Raw genomic sequence first — 21,468 nt, forward strand, 5'->3', positions numbered from 1 at the left:
AAGTTACACCCTTATCGTTCTGGACACAGGAGGGGAAAGACTGACACACACACACAACACACACACACTCTAACAACTCTATTCTTCTTGGCCCCTACAAACCCAATGTCCATGCATGGCCTCTCCACTTTGTGAATACTGGCTCATATTCTCTTATTCCCATTTTAAAAGGCAGCCTTGCTCTTTGTTTGGTCGGGTTATTTTTTAACACACTGGGTCCCTGTAAATGGGGGCCTTGCTCAGCCATGCACTCAGTCCAGCGGGCAGTGCAGGACAGGACTTTGTGTTCCAGGTCAATGGGGGTCTGTGTGTGTCTACATACCTTTGTATGTATTCCCCCGAAGACACTCAATATGCACCTGCATAGTGGCCGATAAAATGGCAGCAACCTAAACTTAAGTGTACCCACACATTGAGTGGCTTTCCAGTATTCCAAAACCATTCAAATTGCAAAGGCTGTGATTTACATTTTGGGAGTAAGTGTTCATTTGTGAAGGTGTGGACCAGTACTCCAAAATACTTTGCCAATCATATTTCCCTGCATCCAATACTTTAGTCCATCCCACATACAAACATGACTTACACAATGCACAGTGGACCTCTATATCAGCCTGGCTGTAAATGGCATCTTGGCTCTGCACAGAATTTGGCGTCCAGCGCTATATGGCTATATGAGCAAGTTTGCAAACATATGCTAACTGCTGCCAACTCATAAATCAAAGCACGGCCCATTAGTGGCCCAGCCTCTGCAAACAAGACAGAGACTGAGCATCACTACAGCCACCACTGGGCAGTCCTGCAGGTTTACACTGGGCTAACACTGCCACCTAGTGGTCGGGGGCATGGTCCTGAATGGGAACGCGCCATGACACTTGGGTAAGGTGGTATCATTTTTATTTTATTTTCATGGCATAAATTGTTACCACAAAGCTTTGTAAAAAAAACTCAGGTGGTGCTGAATAACCAGGTGGTCTTAGTTTAGAGATATCTGAGAGCAGTAATATGGCATTATACAGCTCTTAATTACAATGTTTGGAATATGACCATACTGGAATACAACAGCTAACACACATTTGATTTGGATTCTTCTCTGCAATACCAAGAATTGCATGTTGGTGAATGCCACATTACAGCTCTCTCAACACTGCTGTCACTGCAAAGATTCCTCCACAGAAAAGCAACAATGATCACAGGACCTTAGTACAGTGGAGTAGTGGAGCAGTACACTCCACTAGCTTTCATAAAAAAAAAAGTTAATTTAAAAAAATAAACAGCAACATTCACATGGGAAAAAAGACAAAACGTAGGTCACAGACAGACAACAAAAAAGGGGCCGTAACATTAGGGTCTTTACGAGGTCTCCATCAGGGCAGATTCTGAAAAACAGTAAAAAAAAACAAAGTTTCTTCTCAACATTTCTCATCCTATTAGTAGAAATGCTTAATGTTTAATTACATAAAGTAGGGAAAATGTTCCTTCATTCATTAAATAAAAAAGGTGAGTAGGAAGTCAGCCCTTTACTGAATAACAGATGTATGTTAACATCAGGTGTAAAACACTAAACTTGCCTGAATAAGGGATGTACGTTAATATCAGGTGTAAAACACTAGACACACTCACGTGTTTCGTTGAAGAGGAATGAGTCCTGGTACTCCTTCATGTACTGGGAGGAGCGCGCCTCGTCCAGGAACAGAGAGTACACACGCTTGATGTCCTCCACCTGCACCTCAGTGCCCTGCACACGGACCGGACAGGAGAGCGCAGGTCAACAGGTGCTGCTTACAACAAGCCCAGGTATGCAGCTTCCATGTTGGACACATAAATAAACGTTGCATGGATGCGTGTGTGTGTGTGTGTGTGTGTGTGTGTCAGTTCTCTCACCTTGCGCTTGCGGCAGACGAGGCCGGCGGTGCTGATGAGCTGGATGGCGTAGCGCAGCGACGTCTCCATTCCGATGCGCGTCAGGACGGTGTGGGCCTCCTCGCTCAGCTCCACATCCTCCTCCTCACACCTGCGCACGCACACACACACACACACACACACACTTAATGACCTACAGCTCAACACAGTTGATACAACCAGAGACTTACACCAACAGGCAGGGGCAAACTGGGACACTACATATTATTTCAGGCTCCAGCGGCGCCCTGTCGATGGGAGAGCGACCCAACTTGGCCCGGCTCCTATTTTAGGGGGGAAATCCAGGGCTACCTAAAACAGGTCACGGTCACTCATCTAAACTCGTCAGTAGTCTGCTCTGTACTCATCATCTCATACCTGCCTGTCAGCTCATCATAGGTGATATCAGGGCTGTGTGGAGTGATTGCTGCTGGAGGGCGTGCCAAACAACTTCTACACACAGCCATGTCATGCCCTTTGTAAGCTCACAGCAATCAGCACGGCATCCAAACATTAGCGGCCGACCAGACATTCTCCTGATTGTTGCGATTACCACCCCGCTACTGCCACAACACATGCTATTAAAGATGGGTAATGAAGCCTGAAAAGATGATTAGTTAACAAAGCAGTGGTGTTACTTCTAACAGGAAGAATATATATAATAGCTTAAATAGTACTATATTGGGTAAGCACAGAATGCACTTGTGAACTCTGGACACCATATTATGCAAATATCCAATTTGTAAACTGTGAAGCCCTCTGGCTTTGACCCCATTCTAGCAAAGACCATCATTTACAATGGCAGGTAACTCATCCAGCTTGTTCTCGATTGTCTCACCTGATCTTGAGAATCTGTCGCGTCTCTTTCTCGGTGTAAGGTGAGGTGGCGATGATCAGAAGTCTGTCCAGCAAGTCGATGGGGATCCCATGAGGACTCTGGTAGTTTGTGCCACGAATACTGTGAGGATGCACACCACACACACATTGGAACATGTCATCAAGAAAATAGGTTTGTGTGCTTTCCACTAGAGAGCACGTGAACATATCCAGCAACAGAATGAGAGCTGAAGGATCATGTGTCCCATGCACAAACCCATCCAGGACTGCGTCTCCCAGAAGTGCCATTGAGAAATCACCATGGAGAGAGTGTTCCAAATGATAACATGTCATAACACACAATAACTATGGTGGTTGATCAACAACACCACCACCTCTAGGAAACACCTGCTGTGTTATGAGACAGTTGTGGCCTACTGGTTAGGGCTTCGGGCTTGTAACCGGTTCGATCACCGACCAGTAGGAACGGCTGAAGTGCCCTTGAGCAAGGCACCTAATCCTTCACTGCTCCCCGAGCGCCGCTGTAGCAGGCAGCTCACTGCTACGGGTTAGTGTGTGCTTCACCTCACTGTGTGTTCACTGTGTGCTCTGTGTGTTCACTAATTCACAGATGGGATAAATGCAGAGACCAAATTCCTTGTATACACAAGTATACTTGGCCAAGAAACCTGATTTACATTTACATGTTTTACATTTTTCGTTTGGTAGGTGTGTGTGTGTATTGGGGGGGCTGTACCGTGTGATGCCTCTGTTAGTGGCCATGATTAGTACGGGGGAGAGGTCAGTCTCCAGGGCGCGGTTCAGGAACGAGAAGCACTCCATGTCCAGCATGTGGACCTCATCTATGAAGAGCACCTGCAAGCACAAGCATGGTGTTAAGACAACCCTTTAGTCAAAGGTGACCTGTTCTTACTTGTAAGCGAGGCCTCCCACACCTTCTAAAACATCAAATGCAAGGACTTTTAAAGGGCTTCCCAGGCCCTATTCTCTCAAATTAAAGGAATTCTACATATTATAGACACTCAGGAATTCTGTATTGTAGACACAGGCCTAGATTTTTTGGAATGAGAACCATCAGGCTTTACAGAAGCTCACAGAGAACAATTTAATAGAGTGATGCTTGGATGTGTGAACATTTCTCAACATGTGTCAATTGTGCTGTGCTATAGTGATGGCAGACTATGTGGTCTTTTGACTTATCTAACACAAAACAGCACATGCACAATCTCAAGCACATTCAACCACCCACATATATTTTCCAAAACATCCCAGAACTCGATCTGTTTTTCTCAAATTCAAAAATGTTGAAGGATTTCAAGGACTCATGCGTGAGAAATGTCTTAACGACCAAAACAGAAAAGAAAGACATGACAGGTGTCAAATGGCATGTCTATTGCACATCTGGAAATGTTTGGAAAAACTTGAGAATGGGTTATGAGATGCACGCACGCACGCACGCACGCACGCACGCACACACACACAGACACAGACACACACACACACACACGCAGACGAACAATCACGGACAGACACAGACAGACAGGCAGACAGAGTGGCTCACCCCCGGGATCATCTCCGCCTTCCCCTCCTCCCTCCACTCAGACACCTTGGCATTGATCTGCTCCCGCACCTCCGACTTGATCTCACCTGTGTCACCTATCGCACAGAAGAGGACGGACAAATCAGACTGGTCAGGACCTCGACCACCACAGACTAGCCTACAGCGTCATCACATAGACAGGCAGGTAGTGGAAACACAAGGGGAAGGACACGCGACGCACCGGAGAAGAGGGCAAGAAAGCCCTGCGTGCGGCTGTTGATGACGTCGATTTCGTGCAGGGACACGGTGTGGACCACTTCCTTCCGCTTCTGCAGCTCCCCCTCTGGGCACTGGACAAACTGCGTCTGAAAGCAGGACACCGCAAACACAGGCAGGTTGGTACGTCACACAGGAGAATAGAGAGAGCATGCACATCCCCACACACAGGTGCTGGAGCACCTTTGGAAACTTTAATACATGTTTCAGCCAGTGGCCTTGCTCAGGTGCTCAAACGAAGCAAAGGAAGAAGGTTAAGGTTCCTGTAGAACATTCCCAGGGTGTGGGCTTTCTCTTTAGATTGGTATATTGGTCGCCCACTCACTCTCTCTCTCCCTTCCCTCCTCACACAACACACACACACACACACACACACACACACACAAAACACACATACACACACCACACACACAGTTCTGAGGTTACCTGAGCACTCATAGCATCGTAATCTCTAGCTCTGGTGAAAGAACGTCCCAGCTTACTGATTTTCCCAGTGGCTTTGTCAATGGTGATGACATCTCTGCAGTTAGACAAAAGAGAAAGCAGTGAGTTTAAAACATTATGCTATGGGCATAGAACAAATATAACTAACTATAAAATATGGAAAACATAAATAAATCATACCGAAACAGACAGAAGCATCACAAATCTATGAGGTGAAGCATCACAAGTCTAATGTTATCAGAAGAGAAAACTATTCTTTGAGGGAAGTTTTAAAGATACAAACCTATAGATATTTTTAAGAAATTCAAGTCAACACCAACTCACCCAGCAGTGACACGCTCCTTAGTCAGACTCTCGATCATTTTGCTTCCAAGGTCATAAATGGTCTCCATCTCAGTGGTCTTCAAAGTGAGTTTGCCCACCTTGGCCCCCTTTTAGAGAACACGAGATGCAGACAGGTCAAATAAATCAGATAACGAAATTTGTCTTTCCTAAGAGCTGTTCTCTCCTATTTCAATCGCACTGGTATGGATGGCTCTGAGCCTTTTCCCACAAAGCCCATTATTCAAGGCCATTTATCAATTTAACATGACCTACAAATACAACTGTCAGAGTGTTCTTCCTATCCTTGTAAAAAAAAAACGTATTTCCCTAACATCTTAAATAACTTTCACGACTTCAAAAAAATGACTGCTATTATGCAGCAGCAGATATGGAGCATTGTCTGCCTGAAAACTCTCAGCCTTGCATTCACAGACCCTCACTGGCCTACTTCCATGATGAATTCATTGACTGATTGTGTCAAGCCCTCTTGGTAGAGTCAGCTGAATTTATGATACACAGCACCCAACCATTGTACTGCCTGGCAGTGCACTTACAGTCCCTGTGGCTGGTCTGTCAATCTGGATCTCCACCACTTCTCCCTCAATGATTTCAGTCTCCTCCCTGCAATGTCAAACACAGACACACACACACACATACCCATAAGATACTAAACACCATGCTATTATGCAAACCTGCTGAAGCCATAAGAATGGTGCCAATTTGTTATATTTGGTTGTGTTCAAATGTACAGCATGTGTCTGTTGGTTTAAATTAGAGATGCACCGATATGGAATTTTAGGGCCGATAACGATAACCGATATTTATTGGTTTGTTGTGGCCGATACCGATACGATAACCGATAATATTACTCTTGAAAAAAAATTGTGAAAAGTGATTTGGGGAAAGCATTTAATAAGCATAATTTTATTGCAGTAATTTTACCTACCACCAAATGATGGACAGAACTCATAATAGTCCTCAATAGTACGGCAGTCAACAACATAACAGTAGCCTAGCCCTACAGTATGTGTGGCTCCTTTAAGTGAACCTGACGTCAGTGAATTGCGAGTGAGTGGCTAGAGAGTTTGAATCGTTTTCATTTAGGACTAAACGCTCATAAACGGCTCAGCTTGGAATAAGCTACAGTATAGCGACCAAATCAGAGTTTGTGAGGGAAACTTAGGTTTAGTTTCAACTGCGGGTAACTGAATAAAGCTGCAACTCCTCAGACTGTATCTTATGTCCGCCTACTCTGTTGCGCACAACCTGCTGAAAGGAGTTAGCCCCGAAGGTTTTAATAACTTATTATGATGACCTGTCTGGAACTGAAGCAGGAATGGTTAGCATATTTCTAGGTAATAATACAAAACCCAAGCTAAAGTAATGCAAATATAATACTAAAACACAACTTAGAACTAGGCCTACTTATGTACTCGTCCCACTAACGAGTTTGTTTATTTGTTTCCCCGACCAGCGCGGTAAAGTGCAAACACACCAGCACAAGACAGCTCTAGATAGGGCTGAGCTCCGCTCTGTTAAGGTAAAATGGTGGATCATTCACGAGAGGATTTTGAGATTAACAGATTCCCAAATGAACGCATATCCACAGATTTTGTTAGAGTGGTGAAATACATTCACACCGCTGACATTATATTGAGGAAAAAGTATAGCCAACCAAGCTCAAGTAGCTCAGTGTAGCCAGATGTAGGCCTAAATTAGGACTTTAAAAAATATCGGCGCAAATTATCGGCCAGAATTCTGTTATCGGACCGATAATAATATTTTCATTTTTTCACTTATCGGCTAATAATATATCGGCCGCCGATATATTGTGCATCCCTAGTTTAAATGCCATAAGACGGTTGAAACAAAGAAACACAAAGGACAGAAAGGACAAAAATCATGGTAAACCCTGTTAAATCATCATCATCATAATTGTAAAGCCTGATTCAGACTGCAAGCGACTAGCGAGAGAAAGCAATGTGTAATGTTAAGGTAATTAAATGATTACAGGTGAAATAACCACTGGCGACGGAAAATGTGGCGCAACAAAGTTAACAAGCATTTAATGTTTGACATCAGAAAGTGGGTCATTACACTCCAACTTAGTGAGTCATGTCATGTCAGCTTTTCATGAGAAATGTCTGTCTACATTTGTCTGCTTATTACAGAAGCTGGGAAACCTGTAGCAATCATATGTAAATGATATTGTGGCAAATGTATAGTAAATCATCATCTTGTGTTGTCTTGGATGCATGTCTAGCTGCACCCTACGCCGGCGACGCAGGTTCGATCGCCACCCCTTGGTCCTTTCTGGATCCCACCCCGACTCTCTCTCCCATTCACTTTCTGTCATTCTCCACTATCCTATCCGCAATAAAGGCATAAAAGCCCCCCAAATATATATATATATATATATATATAAAAAAAAGTAACACTCTGTTGCCTTCTTGTACATCTCGTCGTTGTGAAGGAGCTTACATTTGCTTATATCACCGTCCATTTGTTTTCTTATCTCCTCTTGACGCCAACTACTTTCTCATTAGCAATCGCTGTACCTTCAATCGCTGTACCTTCCTTTAGCGTACCAGGAAAATGCCCGTTGCTACCCAAACGTGACGTAGTCACCCGAGCTCTATAGGTGAGCTGGTATGGAATGTGGGTTATGGTTTTAAGCTGAAGACCTACTCTCATGTCACAGGGCCACTGTTCTCTCTTCAGAGAACAGGACGATGCGACCTACTCACTTGATTCGGACTCCGATGGCTTTGCGGAAAGCCTGAGTGAGTGCCTCGGTCTTGCTCATCTCCAGGGAGAAGAGCTCACTCCCAGCCATGGAGGTGAAGGGGGTATCCGGGCCAAGAGACTGGGCGAGACCTAAACAAGGGATGCAAATCCAAGTGGTAAAACAAAGGTTTGTCTGTGTTACAGCAAATGTAAAATGGCCAAAGAAATGCTGATTCATTTGTTTACTACATTTCAAAATATAGTGAAAACTAAAAAAATTGAGCTTATATTTAATTTATGGGAGGCAGGCTGAGACTGAATACTTCGGAGCAAATGTGCATGGTTTCATGGTCAAAATGCCCAAATGTGGAAATACACTTTCAGTGAATCTAAATCTAAAGACTCTGGGATGTGACATCTCACCCATGGCAATAGCAGTCTTTCCTGTGCCAGGCTGCCCAGCGATGAGAACGGCACGCCCTGCAATATGTCCATCTCTGATCATCTCCAGAATCAGACCAGCAGCGCGTCTTGCTGCCAACTGCCCAACCATTCCCTGAGACACCTGCAACAGAAAAGGGGGCAAACTTGTGTTGAATATTATAGCAACTTAAACATAGCAAAAGCAAATTAAGAGGGATAAGACCATTAACAGTTTCTGACCTGTCTTGCTTCCAATGCATCATCTATTCCAAGACCCCGGATGTGTGAGTGTGCTCCTGATAAAAGGAATGACAAAAAGTTCAGGACACTTACAACATAAACAATAACTATGTTTGGTCAATAACAAAGTCCATAGTCTCGAACGTTATACAATAGCAGATTTGATGGTATGCCAAAATCTTACCAATTCTCTCTATCCTGGTTATGTCACGTATCTCCGGGACCTTTGTGGTGGCCATCTGTTGTTAGAGAGACACCAAATAACGTTAAACGATGTTAAAATAGTTCTTCAGGAGGATAATGATGGAATGTGTCAACACAGGAATATTGTACTGAAGAGCTAGGTAGGTAGCATCATGAATGCCACTCATAATATGACCAAAGAAAATGGTTTATTTACAGTAACCTTCGTCAAAATAACAAAACACACAACAACAACAGTTTGTCAGTAAGTTAGGCTAACGTCACAGAGAAGGGAACGGGGTTAACGCACTATGGGTGTTCGCTAACATTACTGACAGCTAACTTTAAAGTTCCTTAAGAATATTTGGTTGCAACCGATAGCAACCTACCAATTGGCTTAAAAACTACGTTATTAAAAGACAAACTAAGACATTAACATTAAGAGTTAAAGACATCACCTTGCACTTTACAGTAACGTTACAGTGAGCGAGCTAGGCTAATAGGCTAACGGTTAGCTTATGCTAACGTTATAGGTTAATTACTGATCAGCATTTAAGTGCAGGTTCAAACACTCTATTGACATTTAAAGTACTTTCATAATAGTGCACTTATACAACTTTGAAAGACGAGGAGGATGGGGTACAACACAGCTCTGAGAAAAGTAATTGTTAAACTGGGAGATTCACCTGTGCGGTCATCTTCAGTCAAATGCGGCGGCTGTTTCAATGAGTACGCTCAAACAAATCGTCCGTGTTTGCACAAAGCCCTGTAAAGACTGTTCCGAAGCATCTTGAATAGTGGGTAAGGCTTGGGTCGTCAAAGCTATTTGAATCAAATGTTGTTTCACTGTAAGTAATTTGGTACGGTGCAATATGTTAAATAAGTCAGATAGTATGGCAGACAGAGGTCGCAGCAGGACTTTTGTTTTGTGCTAGTCTTTTGCTACAAGGGACACAACATCAGGGCTGGAGCTGTCACCCACAACATGCAAATGTATTTCATCCATAGACTACCACTGGATGGCAGTCTGTACTCGTGGCTCTGGCAGAGGTATGATTTGTTTTTGGTCCACTCAACTGTCAATAAATAGTAGGCCCTAGGGTAGGCTATGATCGCCCTGGGGTTGGCCCATCTCTGATGTTTTATGATATCCAATCTAGGTCATCTGCCCATGGAAATGGCACTTCTCAAGTGATGGTAAGTTCATATTGATTCTCGGCTACCACCATTGTGCACTTAACCCCGAGCTGTTTCAGAGCGACTGGAAGTGACCCTGTTGACAGGGTTTGGATAAAAGTGTCAGCCAAATAAATAGATATAAAGATATTGAGTCAAGAATTGTTGGCCATTACATTTGTAAAGCAACCTGCAGTTTAGGATATCCAATATAGAAACCCATATTCGTTGTAGCCTAGGCTACAATTCATGTCAACTTCTTTTTCTTTGATGGTAGGCCTACCCTAAATATATGTCAGTATAAGGTAAATATGATATTATAACAAGCCAATGGGGTTAGCCCCTTTTGTGCATAGTTCACAGTTTGGCCTTCACATATTCTTCCTGAACCAATAGCCCTAGGCCTACTGGTGTTTTTGTATAGTATAGTAGCTTTGAAGTAAGTTAAATATTATTATTCCTTCATTTCCCTGCTTTAACAAAATTGGATTTGCTCCGCGGTCTGGTGTCAATTAAGCATGATCAGCTTCATAAGATAGCCTACATGATGACTAGCTCGATAAGACTGGCCAGCATGTGACACGAGCATGAGCTGGTATCAAACCATCTTAGACCTAAAGATAAAAAAGCTACCAGCCTACGCTGATTTTCAACTCGTTTTTTGTCCCAACAGAGATGTCTATGCAAGACCAGCTTGCTTCAGAAAATAACACCTACAAAAATTGTGTTCATTCATTCACTAAAGCAGCCCATTCTAATGAGTAGGCCTACAACTCAGGTAAACCAGCTAATTAGTTTTCCACCTGTGATGGAAGCGGCATTTTCCTTTGGGGTAGAGTTGCTGAACTTGCAACATAATTTGTGGTAGTACAGTGGTATGCAAGATGAATGGATTCCATGCATAGCTACACTGATCTAGAATACCATCTGAGATCAGTTGCATTGTCTTTTTAATCAGGGCAGCAGTTTTCAGATTATATTATGTGTTTACATAATTGCAAAAGGGTTCTCCAATGTATTCTCAGTTAGCCTTTTAAAATTATATCAGATTAGTAAACAGAATGTGCCTTTGGGACATTGGATGAATGGCTGCTGATAATGGGGAATGTAGATATTGCATGAAGATCAGCCATTTCTTTCTACAAGTCAAGAACCCTTTTACAATTATGTAAGCACATAATGTAATCTGAAAACTGCTGCCCTGATTAAGACCCGTAGTGTAAGTTATCCCTTATTTCCCTATAAGACAATCCTAGACAGAATGTTTGTTCTAATACGATGTACAACGTAGCCTATATTGAATATAAATATGAAACAATGCTTTATATTTAAACAAGTAACTTTATTAAAGTAATATGCACATGTACATGGCTGCCATTTTCACAAGTTCACTTTATTTGTTCTTCATATAATCTATTCACAGGATTAAAATATCAACATATGATTAAATCTAGATCATTTTATTTTCTGACCACAAATAATAGATCAGATATTTCAATAAGAAGTATGTATCACTGTGTTAGTAACTTACTTCACAGATGCAAATATGCATTTGTTTTACCAAAAACAAAAAAATACAAATGATACAATTGATTTATAATCAAATCAAATTAATTTCACATATAATAAAGTAACTGTTTATTTACAGTTGACATAGTGTTATTGCTGACTCATACCAGACCCAGAAACCAGGGTAAACGGGTTCACTGAAGGTGGCCTTGAACTGATAGATAAGCGCCATGGACTCTGTATTGTAAAAGGAGAGGGTTCCTCCAGAGTGGTCGAGGAAGACCCCGATGCGGGCGCAGTAGGGCGCGTTGACCTCGTTCTGCTCTTTGCCGTGGCGGGCTGAGTAGCTGGAGTCTGAGCAGAAGAGGCTCCAGGACTTGCGGTTGTAGCCGATGCGGGCGGAGTCGCCGTAGCCCGTCCGCTTAATGCCTTTGAAGGTGACCCCGATGGAGGCGCCCTCTCCGCTCCAGTCCACCTCCCAGTAGTACGCACCGCCGGACAGGGCCTCCTTACAGAGCACCTGAGGCAGGCAGTCAAACCGGGAAGCACTGTCACTGTACGCCTGGGGGTCTCTCTTCAGAGTGGCCTTCCTGTTCCCCCGTGACAGGTAGAGTTGTCTGTAGGCCGTGCTTGAGTCCAGTGTGAGCGGACAGGCATCTGTTAGAGGATGAGAGAAAACAAAAGTAGAGAGAAATTAGATTATTTTGCTTCTCAACAGGAACGTTCCCGTTCCATTAGTGTAAACATTTCCCATCCCAGCACACCCACAGCTTGCTTAGGCCACTGGAAATATTAGGTTTTAAATCTCAGGTTAGAAACTCCACAAACCATAATAACCAATAACCAAAACCACCAGGGCAACTCTAAATCCGCCCTCCAGCCACCAAATCTAACAGACAAAACTGAAAGGCCACAAACTGTCATTTGGCCTGTCATAAGACTTTATGCAACGTTCAATGCTTTGGCCAAATGACTGCTGCAACCTCAAAGTTTTCACGGGAAGAGACTCAGAAAACAGAAAGACTATAACCCTTGGGAGTGGACTAGCAGACAACGACAGCAGACAACAACAACTGTGAGTGTCACCTGCCTATCAGATGGGTCTGTCCACTTCTGCAGGTCAAAGTTGGTTGGACATTTTCAGTTGTCCCGAGGATTGACGAGAGCGTCTCTGATCTAGAAGGCCGGGATTGTCAAAAACAAGCTTGAATCCGACAATGCGTCTACATGCCCACAGTACTTATGGATGAGTTCAACTCTTACTTTCTAAGTTAAAAGTCTATATGGTCTAGTGTATGTACTGTATGTAGATACATACAAATCAGACTGAAGAGTATTCTAATTGACTGACTAAAATGCTGGCAGTGGTTCAGCATTCCAAAAATTGTTGAAGTAATTAGAGTCTAGTGAATACAATAACTAATAGCCAACATGAAATATGATGGAATTACCAGACAATCGTGTGGTTTCTTCATTTTGCTTAAGTTATGGGAAGGTCCTCCCTGCCTAAATATGCATACTCTCCCACTCAACCAACAGAGCTAGCATGCTCAGTAACTTACGCACACCCAGTTGGCTATCTAAGGAATGCTGCAGGGCCACTCCCTCCTAACATCTGCTCCCAGATGGACAGAAACTGCTGTCCTCTGTCTTTTTTGACACATTTCAATCGAAAAAAAATTATGGGCTTGGTCAATCCACACCTTAAAACTCAAACTCTTCTATAAACTCAACAGCACACCACAGAATTCGTCCTTGTCATTATTGTAACCATTGTTTCGCTGAACTTTGACCCTGACCAAAGGGCGCTCATAAATCACATCATGGCTGGAGGTGTGTGAGATAGAGATCTCACAGGCTACGCTTTAAAAAAACACACATTTACTCACACTGCAGAAACTCATCTCTGCTCCGAGGCTGCTGGCTTGGGCTCTTGTACATTTGAACTTCATCAGCTAAGACAAGAAATGAGAAGATAATTAGGCAACGAAGACAGAATTTTCAGTGCGTTATGAACTGCAAGAACCATCCCTATTATTATAAACAATGGAGTTCTGAACATAAAACATGAATGAAGATTTAAACTACTTAAATTCTTATGGTGTAACCATAGTGACAGTCTTAATTACATTATTTAATGGAAACAAAAATAATCAATGACACAGGCTTCTAGGGTTGTGAAATGCAGAGTAAGATGCTGCCTGCCAGTTGGCTGTCTCCAGCAGTGCAGATATGAATGCCTCTTGAGCAACTGACAAACAGCAGGCATCCTTTATATGTGCCAACCAGTTTCAAAATGTCTCCTAATTGCTTAACTCAGGAGACGAGCGTCATTTAGAAAGAGGCTAGTTCAAAATGAAAAACAACAACTTGAAAATGGTTCCTAACGTATGTGGATAACTGGATGAATATCAGTACACAAAAGGTGATATTATGGTGGAGGAACGGCAGACACTGCCTAGCAACCACTCAAGAATGTTTTGAATCTGGCACCCGCGTTTCAGAAAAGCCAGTCCAACATTCAATCCAGCTCCACAATGAAAATCAGGGGAGGTCACCCATATTAATCTCCATGAAACTTACATTTCATTGTCCTCCTCTTCTTGCCGCGCTCCTCCAGCTGACAGAATGGCATTTTATTCACTGAAATGGAAAACAATTAAGAGTCAGTAATAAGCCTTTATAGAGTAAAACAACTGTAAAAATGTCAAAATACATCAAATAGTCTCAGTCAGTCCAGCTCCAGAAAACAGCAATGGATATATGAAAGTACCGGTCAGCCTTACCTGTCTTGGCCACTTTGACCAGCTCCTCATTGCTGAACTCATGCAGGTGCTGCTTCATCTCGGACACGGCCTTGGTGACGGAGCCGAATGAGAAGTAGGGGTTCACACTGACACTGGGCAGCTCCTCCGCATCAGTCTGGGCGATGAGCATGTGGTAGCTCTGCACCAGCAAAGAAGGACACAGCATTTAATGAAACTGGACGAAAAAATGACCTGCGCATATTTGCTATCGTCTCCTGTTATGAGTCTTAATCCAATTTAGAGAAGGAGACAAGAAAAGCGAAACACTGCTTGCTCCATTGTGCAACCAATTTAATGATAATTCATTATCATTAATGGGTCTTTAAAGGAGCCTTGAGTCTTAATGCAAACATAAGTCAGTCACAGAGTCAGTTCAACTGTAATGTTTGTGTTGGTTGGTGCACAGGAGGGTCAGTCACCTGGATGAAATGGATGTGGTCCTCGGTGCGTGACAGCGCGGTCAGCTCGTTGTCCCTCCTCTTCAGGTCCGTAATCTCGTGGGTGAGCCTGTCCATGTGGCCCTCAGCGTTGCTGAGCGCCGCCTTCTTATTGGACGTAATGAGCTTGCTCATTTCCTGTTGCATCCTCTCAATGGAGCGCAGCATGTCCCCAAAGAGCTTCTCGCTTTCCTGCAGGGCCCGCTGGGCTGAGTGCTGCACGGAGGAGGGGGGGGGAATGAGGACATGGAGTTAGTACAGGAGAATTTCCGGCCATTGTAGTGCACAACAAGTAGAAGAGCTTTTGAAGGGAATTCTATTTTGGCCTGCTTGTGAGCTTCCTTCATAATAACTCTTCAAATACTTTTCTATTATTTTAGTCACTGGAAGTATGTGGGAAAAATCGCTCAGTGAAATATTGGAGTGCAAATCAGTATGACACGTTAATGAATATTTAATACGTTTTTAAGTATTAATATGTATTTAATCATGTTAATTTCTGTGCATGTCCTTGTTACCTTAAGAGAGTCCACAGCCTGCTTGAGCTCATCCATCTGCTTCACCCGGTCGTGAATCTTCTCCTGGATTTCTGCCTGCGTGGCACCTAGACGTTGCTGTGGGGATTAACACAAACAATCGTGAGTGGCATGTTTTTGTTGAGCTGTCACAAGAGCTGTTACAGTGATGAAAACAAGCAGGCTCAGAACTAGAGGAGCTGGTGTCCTCTCGTCAGCATGGTAAGGCCAAGATATCCCAGAGATATATCCTGCTGTTAAAAAAGAGTTTTATACTGTATCTACAAGTCTGCATTTTGAAACACAATGTCAAATGTGTAGCAGACCAAGGGTATTGCAGCTGTAGATTATGTGTTGCAACAGTGCAAATGCTATCTAGTTTCAAGTGCATTCTGGACCACACACATCTATTAACGTCTTAACCTTTCTGGGTGGGGCCTACTGATAGTAAGGCATGTTTGTTCTACGGGCTTGGCCGATACTATGGTTACCAATCAATCTGAGTATAACAGGAAGTTCTCTTAAGCTTTAAAGTCGATAGGGCATAGTGCCATGAGATAGCCAGGTTCATAAAACTACAATAAATAACCAGAACTACTCCAAGAAGAATACCACGTTAATCATTAGCATGGACAGACATGTAAATAAGATCCAAATTATTGACAAAACCAGCGAGTTGTGAACGTGTCCTACCTGCATATCTGCTCTCTCCTGCTCGGCGGACACCATGTCGTGGCCCTTGTGTTCCTTGACCGTGCACAGCACGCAGATGCACATCTGGTCAGTGCGGCAGTAGAGCTCCAGCCCCTTCTGATGCTGCGGGCAGATCTGGCGGTCCAGATGACCGATCTCGTCCACCAGCTTGTGCCTCTTGAAGGCGGCGTTCTCGTGGTGGGGCTTCAGGTGCTTCTCGCAGTACGACGCCAGGCACATGAGGCAGGACTTAACGGCCTTCAGCTTGCGGCCGATGCAAATGTCGCAGCCCACGTCGCGGGAGCCGGCGTAGTTGTAATCCGGGGACGGCGGGGCTGGGGGCGAAGGCTCGGTGGCCTGGTAGCTGGACATGGAATGGCGTGAGGAGGAGTGGGAGTTTGAGGAGTGGAGGCGTCGCGGCGTGGGCCTCTTGTTGTACGTGACCCGGCACTGGGGACACATGTAGGTGCCCGTGTGGTCAGCATGGTCCCAGTAGGTCTTCAGGCAGATGGAGCAGAAGATGTGTCCACATGGGATGGACACAGGGTCCCGCAGGTCCTCCTTGCACAAGTGACAGATATCCTGGTCGGCCGACATCTATTGATTTTGTGTTGGCAATCTGGGTCAGTGAACGGTCAGCAGGTTGTGGCTTGCTTGAAGCGTTATAAGTCGAGTGAGCGGCAGGTGACACCGCCCGCAGTTATATAGACTTCACAGGGAGGGACGCTAAACAGGTTAAGCAGAAACTAGTCAACGACAGGGAGGGAAGGGAGGGCACGGAGGTGTGGCTATGGCACTGGAGGTGAGTGAGAGAGAGGAAAATGACAGCCAGCGTGAGTGAGCGCGAATATGGCAGCACAAAAGAATGCATGAAATGTGTGATCTCAGGACACAACTTTGTTTTGACAATTTAGTTGTTGAACAAGAGGACAGAGCTCCAAGCTGGATCCATGAGAAAAACAAAGAGTGGATGGCAGCCTTGCACAAAACCATACTGTGTTGCTATAAATATCGATGATGTTTACATTACAGGAACCTTCATATGCATTACATCACTTCCCATGTGATATTCTGCATTGTAAACTACAAAATACTAAAGCTCCTCTTCTACATGTTCAATCTCAAAGTCCATTGGAGCACAGACACAAACACAAAAACACTTAAATATCCAAATAATTATGCAAAGCATTGACGTGTCTCCTTTTACAGCCTCTGAGCTTTTAGGCATCAGGAAGATAGATTAGTGTTGGGTTTGCCATTACATTTAATTTAATGCTAGGTTCTCCTGCATGACCTTATATCCGGGGGGGGGGGGGGGTGCAAAAACAGAGCTCAGAGCATAATGATGGATGCCCACTTAGTCTCCCGCACAGCATGACCCCCTGGCACAGGAGAGCCGAGGGCAGTGTAAATTAATGGAAGGAGGAAACACTGAAAGGGCTCTTTGTATTTTAAAAAAGAGCAAAAGCACATCCAAATGAGGAATTTTTGTCCAATTTATAACATAAAAGAATGGGGGAAAGAATGATTCAAATCTTCAATGCAAATTTCATGTGTGAGAATCCAAAGAAATGATTCTCCAGATACTGGCAAAAGGTGAGGAATGTTTGAGGTGTGAGTTCCAGGACCTGAAGCACTCTCAGCCCTATGGTGGAGTTTTACAAGTGTTACGTTGTGAATGAGGCAGGTAAATGTTTGTTTCAATTTGGAGGCATGCATCCACTTAAGCATACTCTACTGAGCAACTGGAATTTTTAGGGAAAATACGTGTAGTAAATTCAAATGGGTGCTTGCAATGTCATGTAAATGGAAATAGTAAATAATCAACTTTTTAATTAGCACATTTCCCCCTCACCATTCCTGCGATTACACATTCAACTTGTGTTTGTGTGGCAGGACAGAGCGAGACTGAAATTATCCAGCTGCAAGAGACAAATAAGTGCATTTGTTTTGGTAAGAATCCAAAACCTCAAATCATGTAATACAATGGAATGGCCTTTCAATAATGACACCCCTTCTGCATGTCACTCATCAATAGATCTTTTATTCTCTCCTCATTTCCCTGTCCCCATCACAAGTTTGAAATTCTTTCTTGCCAAGATGGCTGCCAGATCTATAGTTTCACCAGTTAAAACAAAAATTCTGACAGGAATGTGACCAGGCCAGATAAGCCTGATAATGTCAGGTCAAAGGGGGCCTGCTGAGGAGAACTTTCCGCTGAGAGAGAGGGGGGGGGGGGGCATCCCACCTTCACATGACTGCAAACGGTCGGCAGTGCAGTCTCTGTAAACCGTCTGTGACAGCTGCACTGGCTGACAGGATTTACGATCACATGCTGGTTTGATTTTTGAGTTGTGCACGGTGGAGTGTAATTGCAAAGAGAGGCTATAGTGCTCTCTGAAACATTCTTTTCAAATGAAAGTATGTGTAGAATATGGCTTTCCACACTTAGAGTAGATTTAATGTTTTATGTTGATGCATGCGGGAACTGAGAGTAGCTGTCTGTTAGCTGTTGCTGATAAAGAATGTGCTTATAGAAATTAGAAAGTGACATCATGCATTATGAAATACTGTTGTCACCGTCATAGCAGATGAATAATTGCACCCTCAGAAAGTATTTGCCAGGCCTTAAAGTTCCCAGGCACTGTGTCTGATTTCAGATGTGGGCCAGACCATTTAGGATTTGGAAATAGATAATCAGATAATTATATAGGACGACTTCTGGTAAGTTTCTGGTGACTGCAGGCACAGAAATGTTCCTTGCGTTAAACCCTGTATTTGTGCATAAAAAACACATTAGGAATCTCATACAACTACACTATGGCACACCTGGACCAAGAATTCAGGTTAATGTCTTTTTTTTCCACTGCTCTTCTTAACCATCTGACCTACATTTTAAAGAGTCTATTTAATGCACCGTGGAAAAGCAGCCAGTTGTTTTTTTCACAGGACACTGCCATAAAACATCACAAGGTGTTCAGGTTACACAGTACATCTGACATACAAGATGAACTGTATAAAAAGCAGCCTACCTCATGTACCTGTGCTTTGGTCAATGGTTAATTTGTTCCCACCACACCGCCACTGGTCTTTGACGAGTAGCCTTTTTCAAATACGATGTCTCTCTATTAGTATTGTATCTGAATTCAGTAGTAAACTGAACACACAGTAGGATTATTCTGTTAGGCAGAGATCACACTTTCCTATTGATAGATAGATAGATAGATAGATAGATATTGTTCTCTAACGCTAGCGTTGAACAAGCTTGGTTCAACTTGGTTCAAAGCGCAACGCGAGCGTATTCAATTGTCAGTTTAGGGAAACCATTTGTGTTTATTAGGAACAAGATAGAACTTATTATGGTCTGAGCGTTATGTTGTGTTGCATTGCGTTACACTGGCCAGTGTGATCCCTGCCTTAGGCCATCAGAAGCACTATGAATCTGACTCAGGTCTGGGTGGGACTGTTCTTTAAATGCACTTCAAATCCCACACACAGTTACAGTTGTGACTGTCAGCCTGCTGACAGATATGCTTTTGCCAAACAGCTGAACTTTTCCCTGTACTTCAGTATTACATGCAGTAGCTGTGCAGTCCCAACAGTGGTTTTACAGTGCCAAATGATCAAAACAAAACTAATTTATGTGGGCTTACAAGAGTGGATGATGGTAGATACAGTATATTAGATCAAATGATGCATGGGACCATACATATTAGTGGCACCATATACCCCCCCCCCCCCCAACTGTTATTGTCCCTGTCTCCACAGTGGTACCTTTCATCTCACCACACCCCCTAAAATGCCTGCAGTGGTATCCAATATGTGCAGCACACGTGTGCATGCACTCACTCACACACACACACACACAAATGCACGTACACACAATCTCTCTCTGTCCCGGCCAAGGCCAACAAAGGTATCCATTGTTTAAGGGAACCGCTTGTAAATACCTTGTCTCTACTCACTGACCAATCGCATGGGCACAGCCCTGCTCTTGACTTCTGCATTGAGAGAGTCCACTTATGCTCTTTCTCATGGTAACGTACCACACTCCACCAAGCACAACGCACACACACACACTTTCTCTCTCTCTCTCTCTCACACACACACACACACACACAGTCCTTCACCTCCACTCTGTTTAATGAAGCTTGCCCTTCGGTGGGCGGTGTGCTGCAGACGATGCAGAGCATAAAATAAGCACAGTATTACAGAGCAGAGTGGACAAAGGGTGGAGGGTTTCGGTGTCCAGTCTACAGTGTCCACTCCAACCCCTTTTAGCTCATTTTTATGGAAATGGAGTCTGTGTGTTTAGCCGCGGCTGAACTCTAGCCTCTGTCAGCCCACACCCCTCATCAAGGTGGTTAATGTGTAAGTGCGGATTGGCCTGCTTCTCCGAGGCTCAAATCAAAACAGCTGAGAAAAAAGGAAGGAAAGAGAAACCAGCTTATCAGAAACAGGACCAAATATGGAGCGAGGCGAAACTCTCTACGTGGTAATGTAAGATACGAGGGGAGGCAGGACATCGGCGAGGCTTGCACAACCAGTCAGAGAGCATAGGTGCTAACAGGTTTCTGTTAAAGTATGTACACTAGTGTTTCCTCATGTTTGATTTATAACAGAACGACATTCCAGAAATAAAGGAAGTGACTGAGCTTACAATAACTTTGGCCTCACCTTATGGAGGAGTCATCATGAATACAACTTACCCTTCTGATTAAATGTACTGTAAAATATTACAGTTGGGAAGACCCCAGAGGCTTTTCCACAGGCTTATTGGTTCATATTCAAAGAGACATCTAAAAATCCCTAGTCCTATCATTTTTATTAATCTAAACTGTAAATAGTGAATAGTGACAATTACACATACATAGCACCTTTTTCTGATTTCTAAAGGCCTTTACATACACTGATCTATCTCACTTGGAGATGAAACATTTAAACAAGGGCAATGGTAGCCATTTAGGTTCGCTTGATCCTAACGTCCAGAAAAGGAGCATCTATAGAAATGCAAATGAGGGGAAAATGATGGCGAAACTGATAGATGCTCTGAAAAGGTTCATAATGTGTATGAGAGGTGATACTGTACTCTTCAAGCCTCTAAGGTGTGCTCACCACTACTACAAGGCGTGGCACATTGGATTAGGAAAAAATGCTGAATCCAACATAATAATCTGACTATCTTGACTATCTATAAATATTCAAGCTTTAAAAATGGATCTTTAAATCTATAAAGCATAAAGTTGTATTAAATTAAATAAAGTATGTAAATAGTAAATACATATTAAATTAAATACAATTATTACACACTTCTATTTTTGTGCTATATCCAGGTGGTGTTACATCAACTACACTTACAACACAATGTGGAGACAATGAACATTACAACTAAATTGGTCTCTGATGCATTAGGGAGGTATGTGGTTTTGCTTACTACT

General features: G+C 43.4%; 2 protein-coding genes across 4 annotated transcripts; both read right to left on the reverse strand.

The window, feature by feature from the left end:
• Positions 1 to 877: 877 nt before the first annotated feature.
• Positions 878 to 9,803, reverse strand: ruvbl2 (RuvB-like AAA ATPase 2). The gene is made up of 15 exons (XM_076274438.1): positions 9,580 to 9,803; positions 8,895 to 8,949; positions 8,711 to 8,766; positions 8,471 to 8,612; positions 8,068 to 8,197; positions 5,875 to 5,941; positions 5,321 to 5,427; positions 4,979 to 5,072; positions 4,518 to 4,641; positions 4,298 to 4,392; positions 3,473 to 3,591; positions 2,738 to 2,857; positions 1,882 to 2,011; positions 1,621 to 1,735; positions 878 to 1,376 (listed from the first exon to the last, which is right to left on the reverse strand). The coding sequence occupies exons 1-15, from the start codon at positions 9,589 to 9,591 to the stop codon at positions 1,351 to 1,353; spliced, it is 1,392 nt and encodes a 463-aa protein (XP_076130553.1). The 5' UTR covers positions 9,592 to 9,803; the 3' UTR covers positions 878 to 1,350.
• Positions 9,804 to 11,390: 1,587 nt separating this feature from the next.
• On the reverse strand, positions 11,391 to 16,717 carry ftr83 (finTRIM family, member 83). 3 transcript variants are annotated; one of them, XM_076273997.1, is made up of 8 exons: positions 16,031 to 16,717; positions 15,341 to 15,436; positions 14,805 to 15,038; positions 14,365 to 14,524; positions 14,162 to 14,221; positions 13,468 to 13,533; positions 12,669 to 12,754; positions 12,146 to 12,235 (listed from the first exon to the last, which is right to left on the reverse strand). In XM_076273997.1, the coding sequence occupies exons 1-7, from the start codon at positions 16,625 to 16,627 to the stop codon at positions 12,699 to 12,701; spliced, it is 1,269 nt and encodes a 422-aa protein (XP_076130112.1). In that variant the 5' UTR covers positions 16,628 to 16,717; the 3' UTR covers positions 12,146 to 12,235; positions 12,669 to 12,698. The 3 variants fall into 3 exon arrangements, with proteins under 3 accessions (XP_076130111.1, XP_076130112.1, XP_076130113.1); XM_076273998.1 differs by having other exon boundaries at positions 12,148 to 12,235; positions 12,665 to 12,754; XM_076273996.1 differs by lacking the exon at positions 12,669 to 12,754 and having other exon boundaries at positions 11,391 to 12,235.
• Positions 16,718 to 21,468: the final 4,751 nt, after the last annotated feature.

This window comes from Alosa pseudoharengus, unplaced genomic scaffold (assembly GCF_046254945.1).
Source record: "Alosa pseudoharengus isolate Yale_2024_CS ecotype anadromous, Long Island Sound unplaced genomic scaffold, YU_APseudo_1.1 YU_APseudo_1.1_scf_8, whole genome shotgun sequence".
In the NCBI taxonomy this organism is placed as follows: domain Eukaryota; kingdom Metazoa; phylum Chordata; class Actinopteri; order Clupeiformes; family Clupeidae; genus Alosa; species Alosa pseudoharengus.

What these genes read in the sequence shown, in the direction of transcription:
- ruvbl2 (XM_076274438.1), bottom strand. An exon ending in CTTTCTTGCCCTCTTCTCCG is followed by an intron (nt 4,393 to 4,517) that starts GTGCGTCGCGTG and finishes TCTGTGCGATAG; the next exon opens with GTGACACAGGTGAGATCAAG. An exon ending in CGACAGATTCTCAAGATCAG is followed by an intron (nt 2,012 to 2,737) that starts GTGAGACAATCG and finishes GTGCGTGCGCAG; the next exon opens with GTGTGAGGAGGAGGATGTGG.
- ftr83 (XM_076273996.1), bottom strand. Translation starts at nt 16,627, where the DNA reads ATGTCGGCCGACCAGGATATCTGTCACTTGTGCAAGGAGGACCTGCGG. An exon ending in ACCACATCCATTTCATCCAG is followed by an intron (nt 14,525 to 14,804) that starts GTGACTGACCCT and finishes TTGCTGGTGCAG; the next exon opens with AGCTACCACATGCTCATCGC. An exon ending in CAGAGATGAGTTTCTGCAGT is followed by an intron (nt 12,236 to 13,467) that starts GTGAGTAAATGT and finishes ATCCTCTAACAG; the next exon opens with ATGCCTGTCCGCTCACACTG.